Source organism: Macaca nemestrina, chromosome 1 (genome assembly GCF_043159975.1).
Source record: "Macaca nemestrina isolate mMacNem1 chromosome 1, mMacNem.hap1, whole genome shotgun sequence".
Lineage (NCBI taxonomy): Eukaryota > Metazoa > Chordata > Mammalia > Primates > Cercopithecidae > Macaca > Macaca nemestrina.
In genome coordinates this window covers 133,367,776-133,384,943 of record NC_092125.1, presented here as the reverse complement: position 1 = coordinate 133,384,943, position 17,168 = coordinate 133,367,776, and the positions used below count along the sequence as shown (strand labels likewise).

The window sequence follows — 17,168 nt, the reverse complement described above, 5'->3', positions numbered from 1 at the left end:
AAATATAAACATTCTTAATATATTAATGCCAAATTATATTATAGAAAAAGTACTTGTAGTTGCTTAGAGAAGAAATTCTTAGTTTCATTATACAGCATTCTCTTAGTGTCTCTTACTGAAGTATTTTCTTCACAGAAAATATTCCTGTTAGTATATCCTCTTTTATTACTTTGTTGGATGTTTAATAAATCAAGGATTATAAATTATAAATAATATATATTAAATATATAAAAGTTTTTTTCCTCTCAAAGAAATTCCTTAGATATTAAAGATTTTACTCAGTGCAACTAAACTTCCCTGCCTCATCAGTTATTATTGCCCATTACTAATTGAAAGTTATATTCATATTTAACATTTATATGTATTATATTTCTAATAGACTTGACCATAGTATTTTCATATTCTAATAATTGTAAAGGAAGTTTAAAGTCTGCTTTAAACCAACCAAAATGTTTCTTTCACAGTACAGTTTTAACTGTAATGTGCTTATTTGTTTTCTCTTATGGCAAAATACTTGCAGCACAATGCACAAGTCTAAGGTATGTTTTTTAAAAAATAACCTAACTTGGGCAAAAGTAGAAGTAAATGCATTGGCTCTCAGGATTACAAGAACAGCTTTAAGAGCTAAACCATGAAGCATAGGGATATAGGCAGTAGTGTGTTGGAGGTGCTTATGCTGGCTCACAAGAGCTGATTGTGCACATCCCTTCCCACTTCCACGTTCAATGTTGTCGTGTTGGTAGCTTAAGATTGTCCACGTCAGGATTATTTCCACCAGAAAGTCAGCAAACACTCCAAGTCAGAGGTTCCCACCACCCTAGTCAGTTGCTAAATCTTTATTAGCACATCACTGGACTTGAGCAGACATCAATCAGGTTCAGTTGCCTTCAGAACTCCTGTTAGAATCCTGAATTCTGCCTCTATAGAGGTTGACTTCTGTCAGTGAAGACTAGCTTTCTCAGTATAGTGAGATAATTGTCCCATGGCAGCTCCCAAGTTTTACATACTATCACATACTTTCTGACACCATAGAGAAACCAGCTTTCTCTGTTGCAGTTAGAAAAATACTAGAGAAGGCCTCTCCTCAGATGCCCACCATTGGGTACTTAATTCAGGGTTGAGGATGGGGGATCATGGTAAATGGGGTTGTATAAAAATTTGCACATCCCAGAGTTGCTATGTGAATGGGATTGAGTTTCCAGGGGAAGGAGAAAGAGACATTACAGAGCAGACAGCTCTATGATGTTTACTATACTTGCTAAAATATGAAATTCAGCTAAATTGGAATACAAAGTAGTGCCAAAACAGCATTAGGTTTGTGGAGTTATGTTAAACATAATTGAAAAATCAAGATTTTTTAAATAAAACATGTATATTTTCAATCATGGTAATTTAAGTCCTACAATGAGTTTATTAAAATGTGCTTTTTATTTAGGGTTTGAACTACAGTTCCGATTAGGCCCAACTTTACAGGGAAAAGCAGTTACCGTGTTTACAAATTACCCATTTCCTGGAGAAACATTTAATAGACAAAAATTCCGTTCTCTGAATTGGGAAAATCCAACAGAAAGAGAAGATGATTCTGATAAATACTGTAAACTTAATCTGCAACAATCTGGTTCATTTCAGTATTATTTCCTTCAAGGGTAAGTCAGGTGTTTTGTTTGCGAGAAAAAAAAAGTTAATTTATTCTGTAATTTGAAGTTACCTAACTTGTAAATGTTACTGTATGAACCATGGCAGTGCAATTTTTACAATGCTTCCTTGAGATGCAAATAGAATATTCTTTGATTTCTAGGAGGTAATTGTATGGCCCATTGCAGAGCTAAAGTATCATGTAAATGTATTTTAAGTAACATCTTAAAAACTGTAGTCATTTCATGCAATCTGATTATAGGTTGCTGTTTATTTGCATGCCATTGTTATTACTGATAGGTTTTAGTATACTTATTTTTCATGAAACCAACATTATTGGATATTTTGTGTATTATACATGTAATTATGTAGATTGTGAAAGGGTAAAAGTAGCTTTTCCATTAAGTTTTGTTGCAACTTTTAAAATGATTTTATGTGCTTAGAAATAAATATATTTTATTTGGGACAATTAACCTTTTAGTTAGAGTCAGACTATATTATATGAGGATTATTTTTCTATCAATGACTGAAAAGTTTTTGTTTTGTTTTTTCCCTTAGAAATGAGAAAAGTGGTGGAGGTTACATAGTTGTGGACCCCATTTTACGTGTTGGTGCTGATAATCATATGCTACCCTTGGACTGTGTTACTCTTCAGACATTTTTAGCTAAGTGTTTGGGACCTTTTGATGAATGGGAAAGCAGACTTAGGGTTGCAAAAGAATCAGGTAATGTCAGCTTGCTTTTTCTTATTTAAAAAAATAAATGTAATTATCCTCTGTGATACAGATTTCAAAAGTTTTGTGTATTAGTTCATTCTCTCATTGCTATAAAGAACTACCTGAGACTGGGTAATTGATAAAGAAAAGAGGTTTGACTCACAGTTCTGCAGGCTGTACAGGAAGCATGGCTGGAAAGGCCTCAAGAAACTTCCAGTCATGGCAGAAGGCAGAGGGGAAGCAGGCACGTCTTACATGGCTAGAGAAGGAGGAAGAGAACAAACCAGGAGGTCCTACATGCTTTTTTTTTTTTTTTTTTTTTTTTTTTTTTTTTTTGGAGACGGCAGTCTCGCTCTGTCGCCCAGGCTGGAGTGCAGTGGCCGGATCTCAGCTCACTGCAAGCTCCGCCTCCCGGGTTCACGCCCTTCTCCTGCCTCAGCCTCCCGAGTAGCTGGGATTACAGGCGCCCGCCACCTCGCCCGGCTAGTTTTTTTGTATTTTGTAGTAGAGACGGGGTTTCACCGTGTTAGCCAGGATGGTCTCGATCTCCTGACCTTGTGATCCGCCCGTTTCAGCCTCCCAAAGTGCTGGGATTACAGGCTTGAGCCACCGCGCCCGGCCTCCTACATGCTTTTAAACAACCAGATCTTGTGAAAACTCACTCACTATCATGAGAACAAGGGGGAAATCCACCAGCTTTCTCTCACCAGGCCCTTCCTGCAACACTGGGGATTACAATTTGAAGTGAGATTTGGGCAGGGACACAAATCCAAACCATATCTTTTTGCCTCTACGTTTAATTTTGTTTCTTATTATATTTGGTAATATAAGTAGATAGAACCATATTTTAAAAAAAATTTTTTTTTTTTTGAGATGGAGTCTTGCCCTGTCACCTAGGCTGGAGTGCAATGGCGTGATCTTGGCTCACTGCAACCTCCACCTCCTGGGTTCAAATGATTCTCCCGCCTCAGCCTCCTGAGTAGCTGGGATTACAGGTGCCCACTGCCAAGCCCAGCTCATTTTTGTATTTTTAGTAGAGACGGGGTTTCACCATGTTGGCCAGGCTGGTCTCAAACTTCTGACCTCGTGATCCACCTGCCTCGGCCTCCCAAAGTGCTGGGATTATAGACATGAACCACTGCACCCAGCCCATATTAAATTTTGGATACTTAACCATTTTTAACCTATAAAAATGGCAAATTTTGTGGTTCATCTTAAGAAATGAAAGAACTCCATAATGAAATAATTATCATTTCTAGGACTTTACCATATAAAAATCAGAAGTAAGCTATTGAAAAGTGAAGGAAAATGTGTTATCATTATATATCATTTTAATTCAACAAGCATTGCTTAACCATCTTTTATGTAGAAGACATATGCTATCATCCATATCAAGAGCAAAATGAAACTTAAGTTGTATTTTGCTCTTAAGCAAAGGGCAAGATTAATTTTTTCTTTTCTTTGTTTTTTTTTTGTTTGTTTTTTTTTTTTTTTTTTTTTTTTTTTGAGACAGGGTCTGACTCTGTCACCCAGGCTGGAGTGCAGTGGTGCAATCTCAGCTCACTGCAGCCTCCTGGGTTCAAGTAATTCCTGTGTTGCAGCCTCCCTAGTAGCTGGGATTACAGGCATGCACCACCACGCCTGGCTAATTTTTGTATTTTTAGTAGAGATGGGGTTTCACCATGTTGCCCAGGCTGGTCTCAAACTTCTGACCTCAAGTGATATGCCCACCTCAGCTTCCCAAGGTGCTGGGATTACAGGCATGAACCACCGTGCCCAGCCATATATATATATTTTAAGACAAGGTCTCACTCTGTCACCCAGACTGGAGTGCAGTGGCCTGATCTATTTTTTGTAGAGACAAAAGTCGCACTGTGTTGCCCAGGCTGGTCTTGAATTCCTGGGCTCAAGCAGTCCTCTTGCCTTGGCCTCCCAAAGTGCTGGAATTACAGGTGCAAGCCACTGCACCTGATCTCAATTTTAATTTTCTGCTTTTAAATTGAATAATATATGAAGAAAGGAATGAGAAGTTCACTGACATAACTAAAACAATACAAGTACTATGGAACATTAAAAGTAGCTGAAAGACATATGTTGATATACTCGTAGAGGATAGATTTACTACACGTAAGTATATACATTTTCTAATAGGCAGTATGTGTGAATTTTTTCAAATATTACCTCATTATCTCTGTCTTGTATATAAGGACACTGATATCTTGAAAGATTTAAATAAACTTGCTTAAAGTCTGTTAAACTCTTGGTATTGGAACCCAAGTGTTTGACTTCTTTTTTAGTAGCATGCTTGCCTTGCTATTTATAATTAAGAAAGTTTAAATTTATATTTTCTTCATTTTAGGCTGGTTTTGTTTGTTTGTTTTTACAGTGGTTTTTATTTGTTTTGCAGGCTACAACATGATTCATTTTACCCCATTGCAGACTCTTGGACTATCTAGGTCATCCTACTCCCTTGCCAATCAGTTAGAATTAAATCCTGACTTTTCAAGACCTAATAGAAAGTATACCTGGAATGATGTTGGACAGCTAGTGGAAAAATTAAAAAAGGAATGGAATATTATTTGTATTACTGATGTTGTCTACAATCATACTGGTATGAGCTTCATTGACTGCCTTTATTAATTTTGATGAGAATTTATACACACACACATACACACACAAACAGGAGAAGGGAAGGGAGGAAAGAAAGGGAAAGGAAAGGGGCTAACATAAATTTTAAAAACACAAATGATGATTAGGTGTCCTTCCATTTAAAAAATTAGTATTTTTCCTTTCAAAGAAAACATTCTTAATTGAGGATAAAGTCAATATATAAGTATCTTGCATCTGATGTTTATAAATACAGGAGAGTGATCATAGAAGGAACATAATGATCACATATTTCAACTTAGAGTACAGTAGTCCCCCCTTATTCACAGTTTTGCTTTCTGAGGTTTCAGTTACCTGCAGTCAGTCACATTTCAAAAATATTGAATAATTCCAGAAATAAGCAATTTGTAAGTTTTAATTTTCATGCTGTTTTAAGTAACATGATGAACTCCCATGCCATCCTGCTCTCTCCCACCTGGAATGTGACTCATCCCTTTGTCCAGTGCATCCATGCTGTAAACACTACCTGCCCACGAGTCACTTAATAGCCTGCTCAGTTATCAGATCAAAAAAACAAAATATCAAAAAATATATATGTAGGGTTTGATACTATCTATAGTTTAACACATTGACTTGGAGTCTTGGAAGGTATCCTTTAAGGATAAGAGGGGACTACTCTGTTAATACTTTCTCAGGTAACACATGGATCCTATATTAGCAGGAGCTCTAGTACTATAGTGCTATAGCATATATTAAAAAACTAAATGACTTCTATTATTTGGAGAGAAACTTATTAGTAAACTCTCAGAAGGTGTATCTGGAAATTATGTCTTCTACATGTTAAAAGAGCTTATTAAAGTTAGTCTGTTTTGGTTCCCAAGATTCCTTAGTGATATATAATTCTATTAAAATATATCAGATTTTTCCAGCTAGCGATCCTTGAGGAAATGGTTCCTCCCCTCACCTGTCAGAGGAGCTGAGCCTGGCCTGGCCTAGCCTGACAAGGCCTGGCCTAGCCTGACAAAGCCTGGCCATGAGCAGCTTTGGGTTTAACCCAGTTTACCTTACAAATGTTATCTTGGATGTATGCTACAATGTAGAAAAGTTTGGAAAACACTGTTTTGCATATGTAAAGAAAAAGAATTCTAGTTGGTACAAACATTTAAAAGATATAATCTGCTGTTTCATAAAACAGTTCTCCAAGTAACCATAGGAACTATGAAGATATTTAAAAGCTTATATATCTGGTTCATCAATATAAATAAAAATCTCTAATCATAATGGCAAAGTTAGGTAAAGAAATAGGTACATTCTAAAATTTGGTGTTTCTGCATGTACCTAGAAACCAAGCCTCCAATTCTACAGTGAAAACTTTGCAATACCCAAGAACTCAGTATTCTTCACGTGAATATTTGACATTATTAAGCCAGGTGCTGTCGCTTGCACCTGTAATCCCAGCTACTTGAGAGGCTGAAGTGCGAGGATCACTTGAGGCCAGGAGTTTGAAACCAGCCTTAGCAACATAATGAGACCCCATCTCTTACAAAATAATGTAAAAAAATTAAAGGAAAATTTGACAGTCTTGATAATCACTTTGAGATCTGTAATATTATTGAAATCAAATTTATCAAACCACATAATGGCATTTTATGAGTTACAAATTGTATGAGTTAGGATATGGCTTAAGCAGCTGTAACAGAAAAATATAGGGACTAACAGCTAAAATTGTATTTATTTCTTACTAAAAGATTAAATAGGCATTCCTGGACTAGAATGGTAGTTCAGTGGTGATAGGGAACTAATTTCTCTCATGTTGCTCAGCAGTCTCCAACACTTTGCTTCAAATTCTTAGTCAGATATGGCTATTCCAGCTCATGCTACCACATTCTCCCCAGTGGAAATGGGGAAAGGGCAGGCCTGTCTTTTCGGTATGATATGATATATATTACCGTGTTCACATTGCGTCACAGGAATTTGTCTCTTGCCATACCTACCTTAAAGGAGACCTGCAATGTAGTCTTGAATTTGTCAGCTATGTGTAAAGTTGAACCTTGGGAATTTTATTACTAAAGAAAGAATGGGAGAATAAAATTGAGTACAGCAGCAGTCTCTGCCACAAACTATATTTCTGAGACATTTGAGAGGTTCTATGCAACGTACAAGAAGTAAACCTTGCCACAGCCTTACTTGAAAAGTGTTGCAAATCATAATATCCTTTCTGTGAAACAAGTTTTCTTTTAAAAAAAAAAAGTATTATCTAGCAGAATTCAGCCTCCAGAATGGTTATGTGAAGTCTTCACACACTTTATGCAGTGAAACAACCCTAACTGGTGAAAATTATTTGAAGACAATCACTTAAATCCCCTGGAAATTGTCCTATGGACATTTAGCATATGGAGAAACATACGAAAATCTATTACATCTTTTTTTTTTTTTTTTTTTTTTTTTTGAGACGGAGTCTCGCTCTGTCGCCCAGGCTGGAGTGCAGTGGCCGGATCTCAGCTCACTGCAAGCTCCGCCTCCCGGGTTCACACCATTCTCCTGCCTCAGCCTCCCGAGTAGCTGGGACTACAGGCGCCTGCCACCTCGCCTGGCTAGTTTTTTGTATTTTTTAGTAGAGACGGGATTTCATCGTGTTAGCCAGGATGGTCTCGATCTCCTGACCTCGTGATCCACCCGTCTCGGCCTCCCAAAGTGCTGGGATTACAGGCTTGAGCCACCGCGCCCGGCGAAAATCTATTACATCTTAATAAGAACAAGTATCCTTGGTGATTGAACCAAGACCTGCTCCATTATCTTACACAGATGCCTCTGTTATGGAAGCTCTATCACAGGCGCACCACTCCTGGTAGGTGTGGTCAAGAGGAGACATTCTCTCCTCCCAACTTCCAGCCTGGGGTTACAGTTCCACCCTAAGAGGCACAGTCTATGAGTGTTTCTAATTCTCCCTGCCGGCCCTGTCTTGCAGAAGTTCTTTTTTTTTTCTCTTTTTTTTTTTTTTTTTTTTTTTTGAGACAGAGTCTCCTTCTGTCACCCAGGCTGGAGTGCAGTGGTGCAATCTCAGCTCACTGCAGCCTCCACCTCCCGGGTTCAAGTGATTCTCATGCCTCAGCCTCCCGAGTAGTTGGTATTACAGGTATGAGCCACCACGCCTAGCTAATTTTTATATTTTTAGTAGAGATGGAGTCCCGTCATATTGGCCAGGTTTGTCTCAAACTCCTGACCTCAGGTGATCCACCCCGCCTTGGCTTCCCAAAGTGCTGGGATTACAGGGGTGAGGCACCGCACCCGGCCATGTTGCAGAAGTTCTATTCAAGTAGGTAGGTGGAGAAAAATCTCCCTTTCTCCACCCAGCCCCTACTTGCAGAGCTGACATCCTTTCCCAGATGTAGCAGGCCAAGAACACTGGGAACCCAGTTGCCCTGGAAAAGGTCTTGGTTCAAATGCCAAGAATGTTTCTCCTTATGCTGAATGCCCTAGGATAATTTCCAGGGACTAAATGATTGTTTTTAAAATATTTTCACCAGTCAAATTGTTTTGCTGGGGACAGTGTTTGTTGAGTTTCTTCCTGTATCACTCCAAAAGTCCACATTTATTTTTTAATGTTGATGTGTGTTAAAATATAGTTTGGAGTTTGACTCTTCTTTCATGTAGAATTAGAAAAAAATATTTTCACTACCTGTTGTTTAGAATTCTTTCATTTTACAGTTGATTTTTGTTTCCAAATATTGAGAAAAGAAACAGTTTTAGGATTTTGCTATTTTAAAAATTGGGGATGGATGGAGTGGCTCACACCAGTAATCCCAGCACTTTGGGAGGCCGTGGCGGATGGGTCACCTGAGGTCATGAATTCGAGACCTGCCTGGACAATATGGTGAAAACCCATCTCTACTAAAAATACAAAAATTAGCCGGGCATGGTGCTGGGTACCTGTAATCCCAGCTACTCCAGAGGATGAGGCAGAAGAATCACTTGAACCAAAGAGGTGGAGGTTACAGTGAGCCGAGATTGTGCCACTGTACTCCAGCCTGGGTGACAAAGCAAGACTCTGTCTCAAAAAAAAAGAAAAATTCAAATTAGCAGGGTGTGTTGGCATACACTTGTCGTCCTGACTACTTGGGAGGCTGAGGCAGGAGGATCACTTGAGCTCAAGGCTACAGTGAGCTATGGTTGCACCACTGCACTCCTGCACTCCTGGGTGATAGAGAAAGACCCTGTCTCAAAACTAAATGAATGAATGAGGGCAGCATTGGTATTTATTCTCTTTTTTTTTGAGACAGGGTCTCATTCTATATGTCACCCAGGCTGTAGTGCAGTGGTACCATCTCAGTTCACTGCAGCCTCCACTTATTGGGCTCAAGCAGCCCTCCCACCTTAACCTCCTGAGTAGCTGGGACTTTAGGCACATGCCACCATGCTGAGCTAATTTTTAAAAGATTTTGTAGAGATGAGGTCTCACTATGTTGCCCAGGCTGTCTCCAGCTCCTGGGCTCAAGTGATACTCCCTCCTCGACCTCCCAAAGTGCTGGGATTACAGGCGTGAGCCAGCGCACCTAGCCCCAGTATTTATTCTTTATAAGTGAAAATCCTATTTGGATATAAGTTATTACTACATTTTGTGTTTTTGAAAAATACCTTGAATTTCAGTGATTGTGTTGATGAATCTCGGAGGAACTATCTTGATGCAAGTTTTGAGAATTACCAGTTTAACTTTTATTACAACTTCTCTGCTCCTTACATAGCCTCTCTTCATCTGAGTGTTTATTATGGGTATGAATAAATACTAAGTAAATAAATGATTTAATAAACAAATGACTGAAACTAGAAATAATAATGATTGTAAAATTATATAAGAGTGCTCAGCTGAGTGAATGAAGCATGAACACGTGCATCTCAGCAGCAGAGCAATGTGGTTAAGATTGCACATTCTGAAAAAGGACTTGGCCAAGTTAATTCCTGACTGTATGACTTGGGCTGAGTTACTTAACTCTCCATGCTTCAGTTCCTCATTTGTTAAGAGAACTTAACAGTACATCCTAATTTGTGTGGTAGGAAGTGAGGAATAATAAATTGGCGTATTTAACTGCTTAGAACAATTTCTGGTATGTGGTAAATATTCAGTAATTGTTACTACTTTTTGTTTTATGTACATTAATCACTCATGCTCTTCAATATGAATTCAGGGATAATTAGTCCATTTTAAAGATCAAACAAATTCCATGTAACTTTCTTTTTTTATTTTAAAATTAAAACAAATTATCTTTTTTTAAATAAGTAGATACAGGGTTTCACTTTGTTGCCCAAGCTGGTCTTGAACTCCTGCAGGCTATCCTACTTCCACTCCCACAAAGTGCTGGGGTTGAGCCACCATGCCTGGCCAAAACAAATTATCTTCAATGCTGTAAATATTTGGAATACTTTGCCAAACTCTTGATTCTGATTCTGAACTGTAAGCTAGATTCATATTCCTTGAGCATATTTCTTTTAGCACTTTCTCAGCCTCGCTTTTATCCAACTTATCAAAACAACATATTTCATTAATGCTTTAGGATTAGCCATACAAAAGTATTACCTATGAGAGAGTTGCTTTTTGTTGCATCGGATTTTCTAAGCAGAATTAAAGTTTAAAAAAAAAAAAAAAAGTATGGTGAAGCGAATGATAGGATACCATAACCAAAGAAAAAATGTTTCCTATAACAGTATCATTGTAAAATACTGATATCTAATATAGAAAAAAATGAGTGGTGGTAGATGTTTCTATTTTATTTCACCTCTAAACTTAACATAGATACAGTTTCAATTTAATTATGAGATACTCCTTTGTGTCTCCTTTTTCCTTCAGCTGCTAATAGTAAATGGATCCAGGAACATCCAGAATGTGCCTATAATCTTGTGAATTCTCCACACTTAAAACCTGCCTGGGTTTTAGACAGAGCACTTTGGCATTTTTCCTGTGATGTTGCAGAAGGGAAATACAAAGAAAAGGGAATACCTGCTTTGATTGAAAATGATCACCATATGAATGTCAGTATGTACAGAGGAGTATCACACTAAAACAGAAAAAATTTCTAAAGTACACATTAAATATATGTTTGAAAATTACTTACAATCTGTATTTTAATATGATAAACAGTATTTGGTTAAATGATTTGAAATAAATATATGTATATATGTGTTTTTTAACTATTGACATTTTTCAGTCCATCCGAAAAATGATTTGGGAGGATATTTTTCCAAAGCTTAAACTCTGGGAATTTTTCCAAGTAGACGTCAACAAAGCAGTTGAGCAATTTAGAAGACTTCTTACACAAGGTAAAGGATATATGCTAGAATGTTCCTATCAATTTTAAGAAATTTAATATTATAAAGGGAAAACTCTTTTGCGTAATGTCGTTATTAAATATGTCATTGTATGATATTTGTGTTATTGTTGATATTATAAAACTGTGATTCTGTAAGCTGAGAGTTAGCAGAGACATCTAAAGGGCACGTCATAATAACACATAACACAATTATTTCCCCTGGGTACTGTATCTTACTGTTAGTTCCATAGAATGCTCAGAATTCTGTGGAACCCAGTATATAGTTATTAAATGTATGAATGGGAAGTAGGTAGAACAGGTTATTTCAACTGAGAATGGCTTGAAACAAGTTTTGAAACTGAGAGATGTGATAGTCTCCTGTTGTCTATAGTAAGAATCTTAACTGACATAGAGGGGCTTCCAGCTGATTTTCCCCACTATTAAGGCCACCTAACCACTAGTGATACTGAAGCCAGATATTGGTGAGATAACAAAAGGTAACGAAGTGAGTCTTCTGTTAAGGACACAACTAATCAAGAAGGTAATGTGCCCCCAACAAAATAGGGTAGGAAAAAATAGGTGAAATGAGAAAGTAGGGTTTGTAGGAGACAAATTAAAAAGGATTATTAAGAGCTATCTGCATTTCATGTAGGACAACCTAGCAGTGAGGATTTGGAGAAGATCTTAAAATAAATATTTTTTTCTCTTCCAGAAAACAGAACTAGAGTAGGACTCAGAAATAGTGCCTTTGAAATAGAATGAGCTCTAGGATCCTCAGTCAGCTTCATATATCAACTTTTGCAATTGTGTAACACCTTAGTACAGGAATTTTTAATATTAACCTTTTTCCTGTTTCATTTTACTAAAGGGCCTCTGTCTTCCCTTCCCCCAGTAAGCTGTATTATTTACATGAAATAATATGTGCTCATTATAAAGAGAAAAAGCCCAATAGTTCGAATGTGTAAGAAAATAGAATGTATGACCTCCTCTCTCCCAAAACCCACATCTCAGCTACTACATATTGTTTCTTGTATTTAAGACTCTTCTTGAAAAAAATTCAATTTGATATATAATTGTATGTAATTCTATATATGGTATGTGTATAAGTTTTATATTTATATTATTTTTACACATGCAAATAAGACTAGAACATAAACCGTCAACAACTTGTTCTTTTAGTTGACAATATAAATTTATAGCTAATTATTTCTTTTAACCTCTGTATAGCAATATGCTGTTTTTAAAGTACTTGAATTTATTTAGCCTTTTTGATAGGTTGTTTCCAGATTTTTCATTTTTCATTCATTCATTCAATGCATATTCATTGAACCACCTACTGCTGTGTGCTAGACATTCCTCCAGGCATGAGGATTCAGTGGTAAACAGAACAAAGTCCTTTCCCTGGATAAACTTCCAGTCTCATAAGCTGTACTTGCAGAAAATACGTCCCCGTACATGTTATGTTTACTTGCTTACGTGAGTCAATCTGAAGGATAAATTGTTAAACATGGAATTATTGAGTCAAAGGGTATATAGATTTCAAATATAATAAATTTATTTTCACAGCAAGTTATACCAACTTAATATTATCACTAACGTTAGATATCATTAACCTTTATCATGTTTGTCAATGAGGCGAAACATAACCTTATTTTAATTTACATTTCTTTCTTTTATTTATTTTTTTTGAGATGGAGTCTCGCTTTGTCACCAGGCTAGAGTGCAGTGGTGTGATCTCAGCTCACTGCAACCTCCACCTCCCAGGTTCAAGTGATTCTCCTGCCTCAGCCTCCCAAGTAACTGAAACTACAGGCATGCGCCACCACACCCAGCTAATTTTTATATTTTTAGTAGAGACAGGGTTTCACCATGTTGGCCAGAATGGTCTCGATCTCTTGACCTCATGATCCGCCTGCCTCGGCCTCCCAGAGTGCTGGGATTACAGGCGTGAGCCACCGTGCCCAGCCTTTTAAGTTACATTTATTTGCTTATTAATGAAGTATATTTTTACATGTTAATTAGCTATTTATATTTCTTCCATTAATTGCCGTTAATGTTTCTTCTCATTTTTCTATTGAGTTGTCAGTTTTTTATATTGACATTATTATTGATTATTACACAGGCCTCAAATATATCCTCCTAGGATGCTCTTGATCTTTCAACTCTTGTTTATGGTGACATTTTTTTTCAATGTAGTCAAACTTTTCAATTTCTGATGGCTTCCAATTTTATATCATGCTTAGAAAAGACCTTCCATCAACATTCTCTTTTCTTCTAATTTGTATTTTTACATTTGAGTATTTAATATACCTGAAATTTATTTTTGTATATTATATAAAGAAGATATTTAACTTGATCTGTATTTTTAAAATTATATTGAGTTGAAAATCCATCCTTTTATACTGATTGGAAGTACCACCGTAATACTTCATAGTGTATGGTAATATACAAAATATACATCTGTTGTCTGTGCTCTTCCACTGATCCATCTCTTTTATTCTATCAATACTAAAGACTAAATACTAAATACTAAAGTTTATACTGATGGCATAGCTTTTTCTGTTTTTCAAACATTTCATTTCTTGGCAGTGTTCTTTTTTTTTTTTTTTTTTTTTTTTTTTTTTTTGAGATGGAGTTTCACTCTTATTGCCTAGGCTGAAGTGCAGTGGCGTGATCTCCGCTCACTGCAACTTCCACTTCCTGAATTCAAGCGATTTTCCTGCCTCAGCCTCCCGAGTAGCTGGGATTACAGGCATGTGCCACTACACCCAGCGAATTCTGTATTTTTAGTAGAGATGGGGTTTCTCCATGTTGGTCTCGAACTGGCTGGTCTCGAACTCCTGACCTCAGGTGATCCGCCTGCCTCAGCCTCCCAAAATGCTGGGATTACAGGTGTTAGCCATCATGCCCGCGGCAGTTTTCATATATTTACTCTTGCAGATGAACCTTAGAAACTGGATTTTAAGAATCGATTTGTATTTTATGCTGTTTTGTGAGGCGAACATGAATAACCACTACACTATGGAAACCCATTATTTTATGTTTTTTGTGTTTTTATAAGCCATTTCAAAGTCTCTTTGGAATAAGCCAGATAGAAATTAATTAGTTAATATAAAATCAAGTTCAATGGAGGCAATCCTGTACCAATTCTTAATTTTATTACAAACAAGTGCCAGAAAAAGAGTGAAAATTTCCCCAAAAACTATTTATTTCCCTTTTAATTTTTAAGTTATTATCTAAGGAATATGGTTGATGAAAAGGGAAAGAAAGTATTAAGCCTGTGTGCTTCTTTTAGAGAATACAAAGAAAGTCAGGTTGTTAATAAGACTTTAGGAAGCAAACTTTGAAAGCAATCTTGAAAAAGAACTCCTAATGTTAGAATATTGGTAGCACATGGGAGGAAAACACGTTCCACTAAAGTCCTTAATGTGTTTAAAAAAAAAAAAGAATAGAATAAGTGAATGCTGACGTAGGCAGAAAAGTGGTGCTGGGATTGAATTGATAGGAATCTTTGTGTCTTTCTTTTATGTTATTTTTGTGTCTCTGTGTTTCTTTCTCCACACGCCTCGTGTGTGTGTGTGTGTCTGTGTGTGTGTGTGTACACACACAGCAAGATGAGGAGAGGAGGTAGAACGATACTTGTGAAATACTTGTTTTATTTTCAATGAAAAAATTATAGGCCCCAAATTAGAAAATAGTAACAGTTATAATCTTTGTGGATAGTTGCATTTAAGATACCATCTTTTTTTCTTTTAGAAAATAGGAGAGTAACCAAGTCTGATCCAAACCAACATCTTAAGATTATTCAAGATCCTGAATACAGACGGTTTGGCTGTACTGTAGATATGAACATTGCACTAACGACTTTCATACCACATGAGTATGTAATGTGTTTTTTTCTGTGAAATAAAGAATATTACTTATAAACCTTTATGGCTAGTATGATTTTCATACTACTTATTAAAAATGCTTAATAGAAAATGAAATAAAGTAATTCACTGTAATTCTACTATTTCAGCACATGACATTTTCCCACTTTTTCTGTGCGTTGGCCATGTTTCTATATTTGTGTATAAACATTTTTACAATTGAAAAACATCATCAGCCATAATTGAAATCCTGATGAATATATTTAAGGTTTCTGTGACCTTTGTTAGGAAGTTTTTAAATGTAGAATCTGTAAAGCCATTAAATACTATATCTGCATTTCTCCATCTGCTCTAGCAATGGGCCAGCAGCAATTGAAGAATGCTGTAATTGGTTTCGTAAGAGAATTGAGGAATTAAATTCAGAGAAGCATCGACTCATTAACTATCATCAGGAACAGGTTTTACTTATTTTTGAACTCCTGCTTTTCCTTGCATCTTATTACTATTTTTTTGTTGTCTTGATGATGATGATGATGATCTAACACAATTTAATGTTTTTCAGGCAGTTAATTGCCTTTTGGGAAATGTGTTTTATGAACGACTGGCTGGCCATGGTCCAAAACTAGGACCTGTCACTAGAAAGCATCCTTTAGTTACCAGGTGTTGCATTTTTGTTGTTGTTTTTTTTTCTTATTGATGGTTGAACATTGAAAATTGTATTTAACATCTGAAATTAACCTAAATGTTTTCTTTAACATGTGACTTCAGTACATTTCTTAAATTGAAATAGAAGTTTTGATTTGGACATAGGCTTAATATTAACTCATTTTATTAGGCAAATATTTTGTTAGAGAAACTGTCATCAGTATGAACCAATTTATAGTTATCATTTACTTTAATGTTTCTGGAGGACTGCATACTTAGTGATAAATTCAATATTAATCAATTTAAGCAAGCATCTAGCTCCTTACTTTGTAAGTGACATGAAGCATAGGTTGGGCAACTAGAGTGTAGTAAAAGCCTTTGCATAACTTTACTTAAGAGTCTTTTTTTAAAACGTCTTTGCAAAGTAACATCAATGCCTCAATTATTTTTTTTTTTTTCTTTGAGATGGAGTCTCGTTGTGTCACCCAGGCTGGAGTGCAGTGGCGCGATCTCAGCTCACTGCAACCTCTGCCTCCCGGGTTCAAGCGATTCTCCTGCCTCAGCCACCCAAGTAGCCAGGCTACAGGGGTGCACCACCATGCCCAGCTAATTTTTGTAGTTTTAGTAGAAACGGGGTTTCCCCATGTTGGCCAGGCTGGTCTCAAACTCCTGACCTCAGGTAATCTGCCTGCCTCAGCCTCCCAAAGTTCTGGGATTGCATTCATGAGCCACCATGCCTGGCTACCTCAATGATTTTTTAAAATAGTTTTATGAAGTTTTAAACATTATTTTAAATGTTAGCCAGCTATCCTGTTGTGTTAACTCCCTATTTCTCACATTCTACTAGATTTACTCAAAAAGTCTATTGAAGATTCTTGACCTATGTTGAACTTTTTTTCTATAAATAGCATCAAACTAATTTTATTCTATTCATTAGAGAAGAAGTTTAGTTTTAATGTTGCAAATTCATATTCTCTCCAAGGAGTTTCTTTGTATGGATTTAATATTTAATTATATTTTCATAGGTATTTTACTTTCCCATTTGAAGAAATGGACTTCTCCGTGGAAGAATCTATGATTCATCTCCCAAATAAAGCTTGTTTTCTGATGGCACACAACGGATGGGTAATGGGAGATGATCCTCTTCGAAACTTTGCTGAACCAGGTATATAATTTTTAACTTCTCTATGAATAGGGAAAGAATAGTTCATGGCAAGGTCAAGATAAAATCTGCTTTATTGATTTTCTTCCCCATTATTCTATTGGTTTTTAAACTATTTCACCAATAAAGGTACCAAAGGTACATACAATTTGAGAAAGAAAACATGGAGTCAACAAATAAAAAAGTTCATCTTCTTTCCTCTCCTTTGCCTTCCTACCTTTTATCCTCTCAA

General features: G+C 36.5%; 1 protein-coding gene across 5 annotated transcripts in view; it reads left to right on the top strand.

Annotated features, from left to right (window-relative positions):
• LOC105485456 (amylo-alpha-1,6-glucosidase and 4-alpha-glucanotransferase) overlaps nucleotides 1-17,168 on the top strand; it is a 71,404-nt gene that overhangs the window by 8,036 nt on the left and 46,200 nt on the right. For 4 of the 5 annotated variants that reach the window (XR_011610240.1, XM_011747818.3, XM_011747820.3 and 1 more), the window contains exons 3-11: nucleotides 1,436-1,646; nucleotides 2,194-2,360; nucleotides 4,759-4,962; nucleotides 10,801-10,982; nucleotides 11,159-11,270; nucleotides 15,017-15,140; nucleotides 15,485-15,587; nucleotides 15,692-15,789; nucleotides 16,800-16,939. Coding sequence is in view for 4 of the 5 variants with exons in the window: in XM_011747818.3 (XP_011746120.2) it covers nucleotides 1,436-1,646; nucleotides 2,194-2,360; nucleotides 4,759-4,962; nucleotides 10,801-10,982; nucleotides 11,159-11,270; nucleotides 15,017-15,140; nucleotides 15,485-15,587; nucleotides 15,692-15,789; nucleotides 16,800-16,939 (1,341 nt within the window). In the remaining variant the exon portion in view is untranslated. The remainder of the gene's footprint in view (nucleotides 1-1,435; nucleotides 1,647-2,193; nucleotides 2,361-4,758; nucleotides 4,963-10,800; nucleotides 10,983-11,158; nucleotides 11,271-15,016; nucleotides 15,141-15,484; nucleotides 15,588-15,691; nucleotides 15,790-16,799; nucleotides 16,940-17,168) is intronic. The other variant, XM_011747821.2, reaches the window with a different exon arrangement.